Source organism: Callithrix jacchus, chromosome 5 (genome assembly GCF_049354715.1).
Source record: "Callithrix jacchus isolate 240 chromosome 5, calJac240_pri, whole genome shotgun sequence".
Classification (NCBI taxonomy): Eukaryota; Metazoa; Chordata; class Mammalia; order Primates; family Cebidae; genus Callithrix; species Callithrix jacchus.
Genome location: NC_133506.1, coordinates 164,770,721 through 164,791,250, shown reverse-complemented (window position 1 = coordinate 164,791,250; position 20,530 = coordinate 164,770,721). Strand labels below are relative to the sequence as shown.

Sequence of the window (20,530 nt, the reverse complement as noted above, 5' to 3'; positions counted from 1 at the left end):
CCTTTTTTTTTCATTTGTTACATTAATGTTGTCTATTAATTTATTTTCCTGTCTTTCTGCTTAATCAAGATGCTTTCCTGAAGACTATCTATAGGTGTGCCTTACGCAACCTTGCAGCCCCAAGGCCTGACACAGTGTCTGGCAGTTAAAAAGTCCTCCATAAACATTTGTGGAAGGGAAGAGGAAAAGAAGAAAGAGAAAAAGGAGAGGGAGACCTGGAAGTGTATCGTTTTCAGAAGCACATTGGATAAGGTCTGGTGAATACACTAAATGACAGTGTCAGGACTCACTGACATTTGGGCAGCCTGGAGCGGGGAGGCAAAACCTGCAGGATAAATGTAACACCAATCCATGTAAATACCTTGATCCGGCACAAAAAGTAAGTAGGAGTTTAGCACAGAAGAAAAAACAGATGAAGAACATAAAAGCTACCTCAAATATCTGCAGCTCACTGTGAAGCAAGTCTGCACTGTGTGGCTGCAGGGAGCAGACCTCAGAGGCTGGCTGGAAACCCAGGGGAAGGAGATCTGCAGCACTCATGCTAAGTGCAGTGCCTGGCACATGGACGTGGTGGCTGTGATTTTTCTTATCCTTATTATTACAGTGTCATGGTCATTGTTTATTATTTATTAAATCTGTCTGACTGTCGGTCTCAGGAGACACTGAGCTCCATCCTTGGAAAGCCAAGGTCATCGCTGGGGAGCCACCTGTCTGGGGTGTTTGTCGAGCTGATTCCTAACCCTTGACTCCCCCTTTTCCCTAATCCTACCATTCTAAGAACAATGCCCTGTATGTCCTGGGTAGCAAAAGCTCTAGGTGCAATTCCTGAGTGAGCAAACTGCCTTTCCTAGAAAGGTTTCGCGCACTCTGCATCCATGGCAGCCTCCCTCATGCCACGCCACTGAAGTGTCTCTTTGATGCTGAAAATCAAAACTGCTCTGTGTGAAAGCTTCTTTAATCTCATAGAGATACAAGTGCCTTTATCTTTGGGAATATGCCAAACCACTCAGTATTTGAGAATTAATCTTATTAAAGAAAGCTCTGTTTAATCCCCACTGCTATTTGCCAGAGATGTCAAATAATCCTGCGCCTCTTCCGACTTTACCCTGCACTCTTCCTGGATTTATTGCCAAGGAAAACATCGGCGTGATCAGCCTGGACAATGGGATTCTAGCATTCGGCCGGGCTGCAGTTATAGTAAACTTTCTTTGTAACTCTTACCTCAATTTCTTAATGAGAGAAAAGGAAAGAAAAATAAGGGGTAGGTGGCGCTTGCCCGTTGTGAAGAATCACAAATGATATAACGAAGTTGCCTCAGTAACTATCCAACTCAACATGATTCTTATGGTAAACCATCAGCGTGGCTAAGAAAAACGGGGTTCATATAAAGTAACTATTTGTTGTCTCTTCCCAAGCATGTAGGAAACCCCCGTCCTTGATTAGACCTAGTCTGTAAAATATCTTTTGCATATAAATGTATATTATATATGTATTAATATATATACACACACACAGTCCTGCCACATAACATTTCAGTTGACAGATCATGTATACAATAGTCCCATATGATTATAATACCGTATTTTTACTGTACCTTTTCTGTGTTTAGACATGTTTAGATGCACAAATTCTTGCCATTGGGTGACAGTTGCCTACAGCGTTCAGTGTAGTCACGTGTGGTCCAGCTTGTGGCACAGAAGCAATAGGCTACACCAACCATGTAGGTTCGTGTGAGCACACGCTGTGATATTCACACTATAACCACCTGACAGGCTCCTCCTGCCTGCTGCACAAGAAAATCAATTCACAGAGACCACGGCATTGCAGTAAAGATATTAACATTGAATGTAACAGCCTAAATGCCCCAATCAAAAGACACAGACTGGCAAACTGGATAAAAAGTCAAGACCCATCAGTGTGCTGTATTCAGGAAACCCATCTCACATACAAAGACACATATAGACTCAAAATAAAGGGATGGAAGAAGATTTACCAAGCAAATGGAATACAAAAAAAAGCAGGGGTTGCAATCCTAATCACTGGAAAAATGGACTTCAAACCAACAAAGATCAAAAGAGACAAAGAAGGACACTACATAATGGTAAAAGGATAAATCCAACAAGAGCTAACTATCCTAAATATGTACACAGGAGCACCCAGATACATAAAGCAAGTTCTTAATGACTTAAACAAGATTTAGACTTCCACACAATAATAGTGGGAGACTTCAACCCTCCACTGTCAGTATTAGACAGATCAAGAAGACGGAAAATTAACAAGGATACCCAGAACTTGAATGCAGATCTGGACCAAGCAGACCTAATAGACATATACAGAACTCTCCACCCCAAATCCACAGAATATACATTTTTCTCAGCACCACATTGCACTTACTCTAAAATTGACCACATCATTGGAAGCAAATCACTCCTCAGCAAATGCAAAAGAACGGAAATCATAACAAACAGTCTATCAGACCACAGCGCAATCAGACCAGAACTCAAGATCAAGAAACACACTCAAACCCACACAACCACTTGGAAACTAAACAACTTGCTTCTGAGTGTCGACTGGATAAACAATGAAATGAAGGCAGAAATAAAGATGTTCTTCAAAACCAACTGGAATGAAGACACAAGTTACCAGAATCTCTGGGACACATTTAAAACGGTGTTGAGAGGGAAATTTACACCAATAAATACCCAGGTGAGAAACAAGGAAAGATCTAAAATCAACATCCTATCATCAAAATTGAAAGAGGTAGGGAAGGAAGATCAAAAAAACTCTAAAGCTAGCAGAAGACAAGAAATAACTAAGATCAGAGGAGATTTTTTTTTTCAAAAAAATCAATAAATCCAGGAGCTGGTTTTTTGAAAAGATCAACAAAATAGACCACTAGCCAGATTAATAAAAAAGAAAAGGGAGAAGAATCAAATAGATGCAATAAAAAACAATAAAGGGGAGATCACCACAGATCCCACAGAAATACAAACCACCATCAGAAATTACTACAAACAGCTCTACTCACATAAACCAGTAAACCAGGAAGAAATGGATACACTCCTAGACACTTGTACTCTACACTCTACCAAAACGAAACCAGGAGGAAGCTGAAACCCTGAATAGACCAATAACAAGGGCTGAAGTAGAGGCAGCAATCAATAGCCTCCCAACCAAAAGAAGTCCAGGTCCAAATGGGTTCACAGCCAAATTCTACCAGACAAACAAAGAGGAGCTGGTTCCATTCCTTCTGAAACTGTATCAAACAATACAAAAGGAGGGAATCCTCCCTAATTCAATTTACAAGACCAACATCATCCTGATACCAAAACCAGGCAGAGACTCAACTAGAAAAGAAAACTTCAGGACAATATCCATGATGAACATCGACACAAAAATCTTCAATAAAATACTGGCAAACAGACTGCAACAGCACATCAAGAAACTTATCCATCACGATCAAGTAGCCTTCATCCTGGGGATGCAAGACTGGTTCAACATATGCAAATCCACAAATGTAATCCATCACATAAATGGAATCAAAGACAAAAACCATGATTCTCTCAATAGATACAGAGAAGGCCTTTGATAAAATTCAACAGTGCTTCATGCTAAAAACTCTCAATAAACTAGGTATCAATGGAACATACCATAAAATGATAAAAGCTATATATGACAAACCTACAGTCTATATCATACTGAACAGGCAAAAGCTGGAAGCATTCCCTTTGAAATCCGGCACTAGACAAGGATGCCCTCTCTCACCACTCCTATTCAATATAGTACTGGAAGTTCTAGCCAGAGCAATCAGGCAAGAAAAAGAAATAAAGGATATTCAATTAGGAAAGGAGGAAGTCAAACTGTCTCTATTTGCGGATGACATGATTGTATATCTAGAAGACCCCATCGTCTCAGCCCAAAATCTTAAACTGATAAGCAACTTCAGCAAAGTCCCAGGATACAAAATCAATGGGCAGAAATCACAAGCATTCGTAGATACCAATAACAGACTTAAAGAGAGCCAAATCAAGAATGAACTGCCATTCACAATTGTTACAAAGATAATAAAATACCTAGGAATACAACTAACAAAGGATGTAAAGGACCTCTTCAAGGAGAACTACAAACCACTGCTCAATGAAATAGAGAGGACACAAACAGATGGAAAAACATTCCATGCTCATGGTTAGGAAGAATTAATATTGTGAAAATGGCCATACTGCCCAAAGTGATCTATAGATTCAATGCCATCCCCATCAAGCTACCAATGACCTTCTTCACAGAACTGGAAAAAGACACTTTAAATTTCATATGGAACCACAAGAGAGCCCGCATAGCCAAGACAATCCTAAACAAAAAGAACAAAGCCAGAGAAATCACACTGACAGACTTCAAACTATACTACAAGGCTACAGTAATCAAAACAGCATGGTACTGGCACCAAAACAGAGACATAGACCAACAGAACAGAACAGAGGCCTCAGAAGCAATACCACACATCTACAACCATCTGATCTTTGACAAAACCAGTAAAAACAAGCAATGGGGAAAGGTTTCCCTGTTTAATAAATGGTGCTGGGAAAACTGGCTAGCCATGTGCAGAAAGCAGAAACTGGACCCCTATCTGTCACCTTACACCAAAATTAACTCCAGATGGATTAAAGATTTAAACATAAAACCTAACACCATAAAAACACTAGAAGAAAACGTAGGCAAAACCATCCAGGACATAGGCATAGGCGGGAACTTCATGACTAAAACACCAAAAGCAATGGCAATAAAAGCCAAGATAGACAAGTGGGATCTAATTAAAATTCAGAGCTTCTGTACAGCAAAAGAAACAATCATTAGAGCTAATCGGCAACCAACAGGATGAGAAAACATTTTTGCAATCTACCCATCTGACAAAGGGCTAATATCCAGAATCTACAAAGAACCAAAACAGATATACAAGAAAAAAAACGACCCCGTGCAAAAGTGGGTGAAGGATATGAATGGACACTTTGCAAAGGAAGACATATATGAGGCCAACAAACATATGAAAAAATGCTCATCACCACTCATCATTAGAGAAATGCAAATCATTAGCTGGGCATGGTGGCATGTGCCTGTAATCCCAGCTACTCAGGAGGCTGAGGCAGGAGAATTGCCTGAACCCAGGAGGTGGAGGTTGCGGTGAGCCGAGATCGCGCCATTGCACTCCAGCCTGGGTAACAAGAGCAAAACTCCACCTCAAAAAAAAAGAGAAATGCAAATCAAAATCACACTGAGATACCATCTCACGCCAGTTAGAATGGCGATCATTAAAAAATCTAGAGACAACAGATGCTGGAGAGGATGTGGAGAAATAGGAACACTTTTACCCTGTTGATGTGAGTGTAAATTAGTTCAACCATTGTGGAAGACAGTGTGGCAATTTCTCTAGGATCTAGAAACAGAAATTCCATTTGACCCAGCAATCCCATTACTGGGTATATACTGAAAGAACTATAAATCATTCTACTATAAAGACACATGTACACGTATGTTCATTGCAGCCCTGTATACAATAGCAAGGACCTGGAACCAACCCAAATGCCCATCAATGATAGACTGAACAAAGAAAATGTGGTACATATACACCATGGAATACTATGCAGCCATAAAAAATGATGAGTTCGTGTCCTTTGGAGGGACTTGGATGAATCTGGAAACCATCATTCTCAGCAAACCAACACAAGAACGGAAAGCCAAACACCGTATGTTCTCACTCATAGGTGGGTGTTGAACAATGAGAACACGTGGACTCACGGAGAGGAGCATCACACACTGGGGCAGTTGGGGGGGTAGGGGAGAGGCAGCGGGGGTGGGGAGGGGGGGTGAGGAGGGATAACATGGGGAGAAATGCCAGATATAGTGTGCACCTAAGGTAAAATAAATAAATTTAAAAAACAGAGAGAGAAATAAAGGGTGATTCTGAGCCTCTTCATCTGAGCATTCAGGGAACTATACCAGAGGTTCCCAATTCTCCATTGAGGGCACCCCCAATGTCTCAGTGAGTTTTTCACGGTGCCCAAAGGCCAAAAGAAATCCCTAAAGTTTCCATGTATTGAATAGTTATATCCAAATAACTTCATAAATATTTGTGTCTCATCCTTGCGTCACATTTATGTCACAATTTAATACACAGAAATTGAAGGAAAAACAATGCCTTTATATCCTTCTTAAATAACCACTGCAGGGGAGAAAGCATAATCTATTTTCTTTCCCTTTTGAGGCTCTTATTGGAGACACTCTCCTGAAAACCAAAGTCAGATTAACAAAAGAAAAACACGCAGACACGCATGAATACCTGCCGTACGTGTCATACAGGAGAAGCCTCAGTTCAAAAGTATTTCTCTCTCACAGCAGTGGCTTAGGGACCTTGCTTAAATAGTATCTTAACAGAGCCATAAATACCATATAGTGACAAGACAAAGAAAAGAGCAATTCCAGTCTATTAAAAGTCAGGAAGGTGTGTGGGAAGAGAGTAAGATCTGTTCCCAGATTCCTCTGGTGTCGGCTGCTGCTTGCTCTGGGCGGATGAGCAAATGTCATCCCCACTAAGGAAGGATTTTTGTGCTGCCATCCAGCAAACAGAGGCTGAAGCCGAGTGTTCCCCCTGCGTTTTCGGGGTCTTTAACTTAACAATTCTCAATATTTTGGAGGGAAATATTTTTATTCCCTTCCCCACAATGACTAATGAACCATGTGTACCCATTGGGCATTGCACAGCTTTCCAAATCTTGGAATCAAATGGACACGGCTGCCCTCATTTCCTGTTCCACACTGATTTTGGGGTGGTGCTTGCTTTTTATCTCAACCACCACCAAAAGCCCAGCTTTGCAAAATATGCCACAACCGAAAGGAATGTGGCATCGTGTAAAGTTAGTCAACGTCCGACAGATGTCGAGTATCACTGTTTCTCTCAAAAATTCAACCTATACTGTGGCATCCCTGTGAGTTCTCTGCAGTGCCCAGGGAGCCTTGGTACACAGACTGGTGACGCCATCTGGGGTGGGCATGGGGGGCAGAAGAGGCTGTGAGGACGGCTGCTTTGGTTTCTTTTGCGTTGGACATTCCATGAAAGCTCCTGACCAAGGAACTTTAAGGAAGAAACGTGTACCATAAAGCTGAATTCTATCCAATGCCAATGTTTTCTATATAGAAATGTTATAGAAAATGTTGTAGAAAAAATATCTTCTTTCCAGCATTTTTTTTTTTTTGAGATGGAGTCTTGCTTTGTTGCCCAGGATAGAGAGCAATGGCGCTGTCTCAGCTCACTGCAACCTCTGTCCCTCGGATTCAAGCGATTCTCTCGCCTCTGCCTCTCGAATAGCTGGGATCACAGGTGCCCACAACATGCCTACTAATTTTTGTATTCTTAGTGGAGACAGGGTTTCATCACGTTGGCCAGGCTAGTCTCGAACTCCTGACCTCAGGAGATCTGCCCACCTCAGCCTCCCAAAGTGCTGGCATTAGAGGCATGAACCACTGTGGCTGGCCCTCCAGTATTAAGAAATACGTTTTCCCCTTCATAACTTCCTGGGTAACTAACCAGAAAACATTTTTCTTTCAGCTGTTATTGTTGAAAACTCTCTTGGCTTGGACTCAGTTTACCCCCTGACATTGTAAGTACGGAGCCAGGAGCCTGACTGGGTCCCCTTGTCCCATGTCTTGAAGACTACACAGTCATGACTTCAAATAATCCTTATTGTCCTCCCTGTTAGCCACTCTGTGATCCTAGAAACAGCATGTCAAAATAGATCCCCATGAAGTGGATTTTATTTTCCTACAGAAACAGCATTTTAAATGCGTTGCATTTCTCATTAAGAACAGGGCATTCAATAAATTCTAGATGTTCCCACCAGTAGGGTTTGCAAAGAAATATTCTTGTGGATTAGTCTCTTATCTGCAGGCTCCGAAAGACAAAAGTTCTGAGAACAGAGTCTTCCTGCTAAGCTCGTGACAGACTTATTTTTCCACAAAACCTGACCTTCCAGAACTCCACTGGGAGCAAAATGCAACCTAAATGGAAGTGGGACTATAAGTTTTCCTTTACTTATTGTAAAAGTTCACATGTTTGCTGCAGAAATACTAAGACTGACCACAGGGTGCTTCCCCAGAGCCCTCTGGGGTTGTTTAGTATCTACGATGTAATTGATAGATCTAAATTCCACAACACAACTGGCCCCAAGGATATTGAACAAGGGATAGTTAGAAAGAAATCTACGGCTCTTCTAGATCAATCTATTAATTGCCTGGACATATGCGCCAGAAGCGGCGAACATGTTCAGAATCATATACTTTTTGGGCTGAGGCAGTGGCTCACACCTATAATCGCAGCACTTGGGGAGGCTTTTGTGGACCCTATTTGATGGATTCATGATGGCAGCCTTATGTGGTAAACACTGCCATCTCCATTTTCCAGATGACAGCGCTAAGGTTCAGGGAAATCACATAACTCGACCACAGTCAGGCAAGTCCTAAGCGGCCGGACTAGGATCTGGACCCAGGTCTGCCACTGCTGAGTGCGGTGTTCTTTCCCTGGTGTCAACCGCCACGGGTGTTTCAGAGGAGAGCGCTTCTCAGGGAAGGATCACCTGAGGTCAGAAGTTTGAGACCAGGCTGGCCAACATGTTGAAATCCTGTCTCTACTGAAAGGACAAAAGTTAGCCAGGCATGGTGGTGGGCGCCTGTAGTCCCAGCTACTTGGGAGGCTGAGGCAGGAGAACTGCTTGAACCTGGAAGTAGGAGTTTGCAGTGAGCTGAGATTGTGCCACTGCGCTCCAGCCTGGGTGACAGAGCGCGACTCTATAAAAAAAAAAAAAATCATATACTTTTGGGTTGCCAGCCAAGAAGACAGCGTACTTTCTCCCGCCACAGTTGGCACCGCCCCGGGAGGCACCTAAACAAGCACTCACATGTGTTGAAATGCTGGCATCTCAGCACAGTGGGTAGAAAGGTATTTTTCACACACCCCAAAAATACTCTTCTCCTGAGATCGGAAATGAAATATGGCATCTGTTATAACAATTACCAATGATCCTGCTTCGCTGCTGATAATTGTAACTAAGAGAGGTTAATTGAAAGGTCCTTTATATGACTTGAAAATTAGTGCAGTCAACTTTTAACCACGGACGTCTTTTCATCTCAGTGAATTTCATTTTAGCAAGTAGAAACTCTAAATATTACTTCTTTGTTCTTTTAAGTAATTTTCACAAAAAACTTATAAATATTTGAAGCAATCCCTAAGAACTTGAGTTATAAAGTCTGGAAGGAAGACATATGCTGCTTATCTCCTCTTTCGCAGTATTCAGACTTTGGAATGAAACAGACATCAAATCCCAGACACGTCACTAAGCAGCTGTGGCTCAGGCCAGCTCACTGCCCTAGTTCTTAGTTAATAGGACAGCCATGCTTTGCCAGATTGTGTGCAGTCTCTAAAGGAAAAAGAAAAGCAAGATACCTTTTTCTGTTCTAGGCACAGAGTAAGTGCTCAGCAAATGACAGAAACCCAACTTCTCCCTCTCCCCTGTTTCGCCCCCTCTTTACTTCCTTTATCAAGGAGAATATTGTTCTACCAGAACCTGCGAAAGAATCTGTGGGACAGCCAAAGCCAGTGCACAGAGGGAGACCCCTGAGAAAGTCCCCTCAGAAGCGCCCCTCTCCAAAACACCCGTGGCAGTTGACACTAGGGAAAGAACACCGCACTCAGCAGTGGCAGACCTGGGTCCAGATCCTAGTCCGGCCGCTTAGGACTTCCCTGACCGTGGCTGAGTTATCCGATTTCTCTGAACCTTAGCGCTGTCATCTGGAAAATGGAGATGGCAGTGTTTTCCGCGTAAGGCTGCCATCATGAATCCATCAAATAGGGTCCACGAAAGCATTTGCAGCTCAAAGCATATACAAATAGTTAAAGCATAGAGAAGAAGAGGGGCTGTACTCCAGTCTGGAAACAGGAGAAGCTTTTCCTAATTTGGATAAAAGGAGAAGAAAAGTCAGACATGGCAAATTACAGCCCAGCCGTGTAATACTGATGCTAGGCAGAATTCTGGAACATGTCACCTGGGAGAGGGTACAGGCAGCACGGCTCCCTGGAGACTGAGGCGGGGGGACTACACCCCTCTGACAACCCTTAGAGATGGGAGGACACCTGGAGGGAGTTGGGAGTCAGGGAACCAAAGCGGAGGGGCTTCAGGAAGTTCAGGGGGTGGGACCTCGGGGAGCAAAGAGGGAGTGGCCTCAGGAGTTCCAGGGGCAGGGTCTCAGGGAGCACACTGGGAAGAGCCTTAGAGAGTGGAGACTGAGGAGCTCAAAAGCTGGGCCCAGCCAGCAGCTTAGAAAGAGCTGCTTTCATCCAAACCTTCTTGGGTTTGTTTTGTTTTGTTCTTTTGAGACAGGTTCTCACTGTGTCACCCCGGCTGGAGCACAGTGGCTGATCTCAGCTCGCCACAGCTTCGACCTCCTGGGCTCAGGTGATCCTCCCAGCCCAGCCTCCGAGTAAGGTAGGATCACAGGTGCGCACCCCATGCCCAGCTAATCTTTCAGGCTTCTGTAGAGACGGGGTCTTGCTGTCAGAGCCAGGCCGCTTCTTGGTGCTTCTTTTCCCAGCCAAAAATGTTTGTAGTAAGATTTTCTTCCTCCCACCTTTGGACTATTTTTGATGCTTAGGTAGAAACCAATTTTTTCTTTCAAACGGCTTTTTTCCATACTTGTAAATAAGGACTGTAAACTCTTCTGCTTCCCCTGAAAGCTGATTTTCCTTACCTATGAAGTGACAGTGACGATGCCCACGTCGGGGCTCGCTGTGAGGGTGGAGGGCCCAGAGCTTCCGCGGCACAGAACCTCCCCACCCTTCCCCACAGCCTCTCCTGACTGATGGACGAGGGGCTTCTGCCGCAGCTTCCGCGGGGATTTCTGTTCGGACATTTGTGTCCGTGTTTTGGATGAGGATACAGATAAAGACTGATCTGGGAGGAATAGGAAATGGCTGGCAGTCAATGAAAAATTATTTGGATGAGTGAAAGAAAATGTAACGTCCCAGTTGGAGGGACAAGAGCCCCCTCCCCGCTTTGGAGTGAGCGTTTCAAACTCACAGAGTCAGGAGCTCCCTCTTCTCAGACGCACCACACCCTGAGGGACAATCACAAGTGTGCCCCTGTCTCCGTGTGTCTGGGCCTGGGCTCAGCATCTGTTCTGGGCCACCCATGTAGAGAGCCCTTGGCCCACAACAGTGCATCTGGGGAGAAGGCCCTAGAAACCTCACCATCCATGGAAGGGTGGAGGGAACAGGAAAGGGAGGGTCAGTATTCACATGTTCGCTCAACGCACATCGCACATGGCACCCGCTGTGTGCTGGGCAGGGCCCTCGGCCTTTGGGCTACACCGTCAAATCAAAATAAGATCCCTTCTCCCAGGGAACTTCCTTTGCAATGAGACCAGCAAGACAGCACACGCCACAAACGAATAAGGTGCTTGTACGTTAGACAGTGAGAGGCGCTCTGGGACGAAGGGGAAAGGATGGCAGGTTAAGGGAGATGGTAAGTGCTGGGAACAGGCAGGGAGGACCCGGGCGGTGGGGCACATCTCACCAAGGCACGGGGAGGGGGTGATGGACGGAGCAGGACTATGGCAGAAAGTTGGGGACAGGCAGGGAGTACCCGGGCAGTGGGGCACATCTCACTGAGGCACGGGGAGGGGGTGATGGATGGAGCAGGACTGTGGCAGAGATGTGGGGACAGGCAGGGAGGACCCGGGTGGGCACATCTCACTGAGGCATGGGGAGGGGGTGACGGACAGAGCAGGACTATGGCAGAGAGCTGGGAACAGGCAGGGAGGACCCGGGCGGTGGGCACATCTCACCAAGGCACGGGGAGGGGGCGACGGATGGAGCAGGACTGTGGCAGAGATGTGGGGACAGGACCCAGGCACAGGCAGAGCAAGGGCCTTAACCAGAAATAATGCCATGAACAGCGCCTGGCATGTTAGGAGGAGCACCAGGACCAGCAGGGCAGGAGCCAAGGGAGGCAGCGGGAGAAGAGTCAGGAGGACATTGCAGGCACTGAAAGCTCTCTGACTTCATCTGGGAGAGGGGAGCTATCCCAGGGAAGGGAGGGGTCTGATCCACATCTTCAAAGCCAGCGACTCTGAAGAATACACCCCTTAGGGGTGTGATGGTTGATTTTATGTGTTAACTTGACTGAGCTAAGGGAGGCTCATTATTTCTGGGCATGGCTGTGAGAGTGTTCCTGGAAGAGATTAGCACAGGAGCTCATGGAGGGGGTAAAGAAGATCACCCTCACCAATGTGAGGCATTGTCCAAGCCACTGAGGGCCCAGCTAGAAAGAAAACATGGAGGAAGGGACAATTTTTTCTCATTCTTCTTGGTCTGGGACATCCATCTTCTCCCACCCTAAGACCTTGGAGCTCCTGGTTCACAGGCCTTTAGACTCCGGGACTTACACTAGGGGCCCCCCTCCTCCATGTTTCAAGCCTCTGGCCTTGGACTGAATTACACCAACAGCTTTCCTGGTTCTCCAGCTTGCAGACGGCAGATGGTGGGGCTTCTCGGCCTCCATAATTATGTGAGCCAATTCCCATAATAAATCCCCACTTATATATCTATATATATCCCACTGGTTCTGCTTCTCTGGGGAACCCTGACTGATATGGAAGGTAATTGCAATAATCCAGGCAGGATGTGTTCATGGCTCAGAGCAGGGTGGAAACGTGAAGGGGTGAAAGGAGGTGAGATCCTCTGAAGGAGCCAGCCTGCTCTCCTGGTGGATGTGAGGTTGGGTGAGAATGAAAGAGGAGACTCTTAGTCCGAGGGCTGAGAGTCTGGGAGGAAGACCAGGATACCAGTTTGGGCACAGGGAGCTTGAGACACCTGTTAGGCATCCCTGCAGAGACGCCAAGAAGGCTGTTGGAGTCGAGCCTGGAGGAAAGTCGGATTGCCACCTTCAAACCCTTAAAAGGCTGTCATGCAGAACTCTTCATCCTGCCTCCCCAGGACTGAAAGGGCCAGCGGTGAGTGGAAGGAAAAGCGGGAAAGACGGATTCAGTCCAAGGACTTCCGGACCGCCGCTGTCTGGAAATTGAGTGATGAGCTTTATAAGGCGCAGGATGTCTCACGTTCATACCTAACAGCTTCCTAAAAGCATGGCTGAGTCAGAAAGTGTGCTGACCCCTTGTGAGGGCGGTTCTCTCCCGGCAAACAAAACATCACCAAGAAGACCCCTCAGGCCAGGCTGCTTTCCCAGGGAGAGGTATCAGCCTCCTGAGGAAGAGTGAGCTCCACTCAGGCACTGTCCCAGAACCATCGTCTCTCCTGGGACCCAGCAGCCAGGACCCAGACTAAAGGACAGGCGGACCCCAATCTCTAAGCCTCTCAGCTGGGCTGCAGACAGTCCCTGTCCCAACAGCAGGGTAGTTGGAAATCCAATCTCTTTTTTCTCTCCCCATGATGTGAACTAATTGAAGCTTCAGAAGGACCCGCAACACACATTCACACACATAGACATTTACACACATGCACCTTCAGAGCTGGTTAGGAATAAATGGGCAGTAATAACGGCACAGCTCACATCTGTGCCTGGCACTCCTTATGCCTGTACACGCTGCATCCTTCAAGGAGACAGGTCCCGTTGTTCTCAAATGGGTCAGGGTCTGAATCACAAGTTGGAACCAGGATGTTTGCTCCAGACACTGGGTATCAAGTTGCCGTTTCTATTTATTCCACCTGTAGGCGTCTCTTACAAATTTCTAAGAGAATTAAAGGGAGAGTGCCTAGAATGCAGTTTCTTTTTCTGATCTGTGAAATGAGAATGCAGCTGACTGAAGCCCTTTTATAAGGCCTGATGAGAAAACAGGAAGAAAAGACCCATCACCCTGAATGACAGCGTGCCATTGATAAATGCTCCCTGGGCTATCCAGGGGACCAGCTGATTTTGATCTCTTAAGCAACCACAAGAATCTGAGAGGTGGGGAGCCCTGAAGTGTAAGCCTTTGATGGAGTGGCCAGTGCCTATGTGTGCTCCTCACCCTTCCCAGGCGAGGGCTGGACAGACTGGCTGTCAAAGAAAACCAAAGCTGGACAGCCATCTAAGCCAAAAATATATATATTTTTAAATTGCTTAAGATAGGCTACTACTGTGTTCCCAAGGCTGGTCTTGAACTCCTGGGTGATTCTTCCTGCTTCGGCCTCCCAAGTGGCTGGTACTACCAGTGCGTACCGCCATGTCCGACAGTAAAAATATATTTTATTCAGGAACTAATGCAATAGGAAAAAAGAAATCCCAGTATAGAACTGGACTCAATTCTGAATACAGCAAGGGCAAATGGAAATGTATAGCCAAGGAGCAGAGTGGGGAAAAAATGGATAGGAAATTAACTCAGAGGAAGCATCAAGACATCGTCAGGGTAGATGGGAAATTAACAAGAAATGTCAGGGGTTAAGGGAGCTTCAGGCTAAACCAGCCTGACAGGATTCTTGGTGAGGGCAGGCCGGGGTTCTCAGACATCTCCCGGGGCAGGGGGAGGAGGAATCTGATCAGGTAACAAGGATGGTCAGATATGGAGGACGGGGAGCGGTCCTTGCTAAATTGACTTAGCAGGTTTGTTTCTGAAACTGGACTTTATAGAACTACCATTTAATCTAGCAATCCCACTCCTGGGTATCAGCTCAGAGGAAAAGAGATCATTACATCAGAAAGATACCTGCACCTGTATGCTTATCACAGCACTATTCGCAATAGCAAAGATATGGAATCAGCCTGAGTGTCCACCAGCAGATGACTGAAGAAAATGTGGCACGTATACCAGATAGAATACGGTGCTGTCATAAAGGAATGAAATCGTGTCCTCCACAACCACGTGGGTGAAACTGGAGGCCACTATCTTAAGTGAAACAAGGCAGTCACAGCACGACAAATACCACATGCTCTCACTTCTGAGCAGGCACAAAGTGTGGAGTGACAGATGATGGAGACTCAGAAGAGTGAGGGGTGGGAGAGGAGGGGATGGTGAGAAATTATCATAACAGGAAATTACTTAGTGAGCATAATCTATGTTATTTGGGTGTTGGAGACCCTAAAAACCCTGACCTTACTACACAACCTATGAATGTAACAAAATTACACTTGTACCCCATTAATTTTTACAAAATAAAGAAAAAAATTAAAATGAAACTGGATTTCACAAGGAAGTGCACAGACGGGTCTGGGAGAAGCTTCAGGAGCCTGATGGAGTTTGGTCAAGTGAAGAATCCTCATCACCTGTCTTCAGTTGCTAGAAGGCTTCTAGGGCCTTCTCCCCAGATGCACTGTTGTGGGCCAAGGGCTCTCTCTACATGGGTAGCCCAGCCCTGTCTTAGGCCGAGGCACCAGGAGCCAGTGGGATTCAGAAGTGCACAGCAATAGTAGGTGGTATATTGAGGGTTTAGATGAATGAAGCTGAAGGGACCTTCTTTAGAACAAAAGAGGCTTCTGCAGACATAGCTGTGGGTGGGTCCCAAAGCCTCATAGCTCTTCCTTTGCCTCACAGTGTCCCCCACCATCAGTTCATGTCTTATCTATACCTCACCTCCTCCTCCATGAAAAGACATTCACAGACCACAGAGCCACGAAATGAAGGGTACAAGGGCAAGCCAACGGCAGCTCAGCTTCCCGTCTCCACTGCTTCTTAACTGTCTGGCAAATGGCCCCGGGAATCATCTTGCTCCAAAGCTGCTTTAATGCCATCACCACCGTGAGGCAAAACTTATGGGAAGCCATTGTTTTGGACCAGGTCCCTGCACTAGGCCCCAGGGGACAAGACCAAAGCAGAATGGAGTTACTCGTGGCAAGTGCCACGTAATCAAACTGAAACTGCAAGGAAACAGATCCCAAAACAGCTTAGGTTTCCTGAAAACAGGAGCCTCCAGTCTACCTGAGTGAGAGCAAGAAGCAAGTCCTCTCTCCGCTTCACCCCTTACCAAGAAAAGTGACCTGATGGGAGCCAATCTACTTTTTCCATCGCTCTGTTTCTGTGTTCCCACCTCACAGAGCCCACTGTTTTGCTGCTGCCTGCTGGGACTCTCCTTCTGTTTGTAGAATGGAGGCTGCTCTATTCATGAATCAGGAATAAAATCCAATTCAATTAATAACTACATGTGTTGCAGTTTTCTCTTTTGATGCCACCCAACACAAAAGGCTTCATGGTGGGTTTCAAAACTCTCCATGCACGGGCTCCCCCGTCACTGCTGCACCCTGTCATCTCTCTGCAAGGCCAGCGCTCCCTTCCAGGCAGATGCGAATACGCCGTACCCTCAACCACACTGACCTTTTATGCAATCAGGGCACCAGTGAGGCCTTGCTGTTCTCTCCACCAACTCTTTCAGTCCATTCTTTCCCAGGTTTATATTTTGGGAAGCTATCACAGGGTAGGTTCTCTGGAAATAGACTCTAAAATGCAAACTGTTATGATACAAAACATTTCGTGGGGTCCACCCCGGAAGGAAGAAGGGGAAGGAAGCAGGTCTGTGCCAGATGGAGATGGCACCTGTGGAGCAGGCTTTGTGAGCCTTGGTCAGCCTGCCGGAGAGCTCCGGGGTGAATGTGGCCTCTCGGAGGTGTGCTGCCTGCAGCTGCCTGGCCTTTTCTACCTTCGCCTTGCCTCTGATACAGGTTATCCTGAGAAGGGCGTCACTAGAAAGAAACCTGCAGCTGAGGCACATCCTGAAGGAGCTGGCAGCTGGGGCCACCTGTTGACCACACTCCTCACAGCTGGGCGGCAACTCCTTCTTTGAAAAGGGGATCTGGGTTGTGCATTTCTGTGTTCACTGCCCCAGGCTAATCCTATCGGAATCCAGCATTCCAGGGGCTCCAACAGTCATGCAGGTGGATGAGAGTGCCATTCCCCGGTGATGAGTGGCCTTGTCCATCACCAACAGTCATGCAGGTGGATGAGTGTCCCCCCATGATGAGTGGCCTTGTCCATCACCAACAGTCATGCAGGTGGATGAGTGTCCCCCCATGATGAGTGGCCTTGTCCATCACCAACAGTCATGCAGGTGGATGAGTGTGCCATTCCCCCATGATGAGTGGCCTTGTCCATCACCAACAGTCATGCAGGTGGATGAGTGTCCCCCCGTGATGAGTGGCCTTGTCCATCACCAACAGTCATGCAGGTGGATGAGTGTGCCGTTCCCCGGTGATGAGTGGCCTTGTCTATCACCAACAGTCATGCAGGTGGATGAGTGTGCCGTTCCCCCGTGATCAGTGGCCTTGTCTATCACCAACAGTCATGCAGGTGGATGAGTGTGCCATTCCCCCGTGATGAGTGGCCTTGTCCATCACCAACAGTCATGCAGGTGGATGAGTGTGCCGTTCCCCGGTGATGAGTGGCCTTGTCCATCACCAACAGTCATGCAGGTGGATGAGTGTGCTGTTCCCCTGTGATGAGTGGCCTTGTCCATCACCAATAGTCATGCAGGTGGATGAGTGTCCCCCCATGATGAGTGGCCTTGTCCATCACCAACAGTCATGCAGGTGGATGAGTATGCCGTTCCCCCGTGATGAGTGGCCTTGTCCATCACCAACAGTCATGCAGGTGGATGAGTGTGCCATTCCCCCGTGATGAGTGGCCTTGTCCATCACCAACAGTCATGCAGGTGGATGAGTGTGCCATTCCCCCGTGATGAGTGGCCTTGTCCATGATACCCCTTGCCTTGGACACCATGCTGCATTTGCTATCATTGATCCTGGTGGTCTCGTCTGGCTGGTTCCCTAGAACAGAGCTTCCCACTCAGATACCCAGAAAGATGCAGGCTGAGAAATCTATCTCTTAAGTCCCCAGAGCAAGCAGAAGGATTCTGGACCAGTTGCCTCTCCCGTGTGTCCTATTGTGCAGAATAAATGTCATTTTCAAACCTTCAGGGTGCCCTGCTATCGAGCCACCTCTTCCTGGCCCTTCATTCAGTCACTGGCCATATATTTACTGGACATCTGTTATGCACCAGGCTCCAAGATAACCATCGGAGAAACAGTGGGGAACGAATTTTAAAAGGTCACTATCATTGAGACACTTACACCTGGTGGAAGAGAAAAATTGAACAAGTCCACACAGAAGTGGACACATAATTAGCCACACTGATAAGTGCTGTAGGAGAGAGTGACACGGTGGGGACAGGGGAGGAGGGATGGGGATAGATAAGGTCAGAAAGACAGGCAGGCATGGAACGGAGTTGACACCATATTCTAAGCACACCAGAAAGCCACTGGGAGATTTTAAGCAGAGGAAATCCTGATTTGATTTATATTTTTACAAGAACACTCTTTGCAGCAAATGACTGGCAGAGCAGTGGCAGGCGTCTCAGGAAAGCCAGAAATTCAGTTTAGAGATGGGGCGCTCACCATGGGGAATCACAGTGGGCCACAGAGGAGAAGAGGGGGAGGGGAAGGATTCAAAATCTATTTTCAAAAAAGAATGACACTGCCCCCTCCTGCCTTTAAGGAGCTTACGCTGTTGGAAGGACAAGTATGCAAACAATTTAATAAAGCAAAATAGTTACCTTAGTAAAAAAATATAGAAGACATGGATGGAACAGAAGAGGGAGCCTGGAAGCCTCCCTGGAGGCATCAAGATGCTCAGTGTTAAAACATATATAGCATTTGCCTGGCGAGCTGACAGTGGGTGGTGCTGCGGGCAGGGTTGACAGTGCATGTGGCAGCCATGAGGATATGCCCCACACACTTCTGGCCATAGGAGTCTTAACTGACCAGAAGCCCCAGGCTCTGTGTCCATCCCACTCGGTGGGCACCCCTTCCATTGTGTTGGTCACTGTGTTTAGAAACCTGTTTGTTGTGACTCCTTTCTCCTCAGATTTCAAGCTCCTGGAAGACAGTCTCTATCTTATTTATTGTGGCAATAAATACTTAATGAAAAATAAAAACCTCCAGTGACAGCACCACTAAACAATGATTGCTTTCCAGCCCTCCCCATCGCCCTCATATTGTGCAGCGGTTTTGAAGGCCTGGCCTTCAGGTGCGGTCTCCCCACCCAGCGCATTGAGGGAAGCCTCCGTTCCCTCTTCTTGTGCCTTTTTCACTGGTCACTATGTACTGATCTGCATACTTAGGAGCTCTCCAAAGACCACTGAGTAAGTGAACAAAAATGGGTTTAAATCAATATGCAATTGCTATTACTGGCTAATAGGATTTTATTGTTTTCTTGGATACAGGATGATGGAGTGACGTTGGCTCCTGCGGAAGGAGTTCACCGCCCACGATTTCCCCAGCATGTCTGCTGAAAACAGTCAGTCACCAGGAGCATCACCTCCTCGCCCTCCCTTATCTCCCCAGTGTTCCACACAGACTTCACCTTCAGAAAACGAGGATACTGAAGTAGAACTGGATGAGGAACGTCTACAGGATGAATCTCCATTTTCTACAGAGGGAGAGTCTCTGGAGGAGGAAGAGGATCTGGAGGAGGAAGAGGATCTGGGAAAAGAAGAGTATCTAGAAGAGGAAGAGGATCTGGGAAAAGAAGAGTATCTAGAAGAGGAAGAGGATCTGGAGAAGGAAGAGGATCTGGAGGAGAAAGAATCTTTGGAGGAAGAAGAGAATCTGGATGGAAAAGAAAATTTGTATAACAAGTATCTGAGAGAAGGTGAGTATCTGGAGGAGGGAGAGCATCTCTGGGAGGAAAAGTATCTGAAAGGGAAAGAGGGTCTGGATGAGGAAGAGTATCTGGGAGGGGATGAGTACCTGGAGCAGGGCCTCCCAAAGGATGGGAGCTCTAGTTTACCACGAGGCCCAGGTAAAGAGCACAAACCTGAGAAAGATCCAGAGCGAAAATTGGCAACTGTAAACACGGTGCTGACAGGTAGGAAGATGCATTTACTGAGCAGGTTCTGCTCACAGCTGTAATGCAACAGCCTTGCCCCAAAGCACTGCGCCGGCAAAGCAGGCAGGAAGGCTCCATAAACACCTGTCTGTAGTAAGAGTCATCATTTGCATCTTTCCTTTTTCACGTTACATAAGTAATACATGTTCACTGCAGATGTTTTAGAAACTGTATATAAGCAGCCCAGGCACAGTGGCTCACACCTGCAGTTCCAGCAGTTTGGGAGGCCAAGGTGGGAGGATAGTGAGAAGTCACGGGTTTGAGACCAGCCTGGGCAACATGGCGACACCTCATCTCTACAGAAAAATTTAAAATTTAGTCTGGTGTGGTGGCGTATGCCTGTGGTCCCAGCTACCGAGGAGGCTGAGATGTGAGGATCACTTGAGCCAAGGATTTTGAGTAGCCTGGGTGACAGAATGCTCATCTATTAAAAAAAAGAGAGAGAAGAAAGAAAGAAACTATATATAAGCAAAAAGAAAGCAAAAATCACCACCACTTGACTATCAGAGATGATCATCACTTTCTACACTTTTGATTATATCTTCCCCAGATGTATATTATATATATATATATACACACATGCATATATTTATATACACATATAGACACACATCCCTTTCATAAA

At 46.4% G+C, this 20,530-nt stretch overlaps 1 protein-coding gene across 2 annotated transcripts in view; it reads left to right on the top strand.

Annotated features, from left to right (window-relative positions):
- ERICH6B (glutamate rich 6B) overlaps positions 1 to 20,530 on the top strand; it is a 90,275-nt gene that overhangs the window by 9,828 nt on the left and 59,917 nt on the right. The window contains exons 2-4 of one of the 2 annotated variants that reach the window (XM_035302603.3): positions 7,598 to 7,649; positions 10,422 to 10,526; positions 19,241 to 19,668. In XM_035302603.3, the coding sequence (XP_035158494.3) occupies positions 19,299 to 19,668 (370 nt within the window). In that variant the 5' untranslated portion in view covers positions 7,598 to 7,649; positions 10,422 to 10,526; positions 19,241 to 19,298. Of the gene's footprint in view, positions 1 to 7,597; positions 7,650 to 10,421; positions 10,539 to 19,240; positions 19,669 to 20,530 lie in introns of both variants that reach the window. The other variant, XM_035302604.3, reaches the window with a different exon arrangement.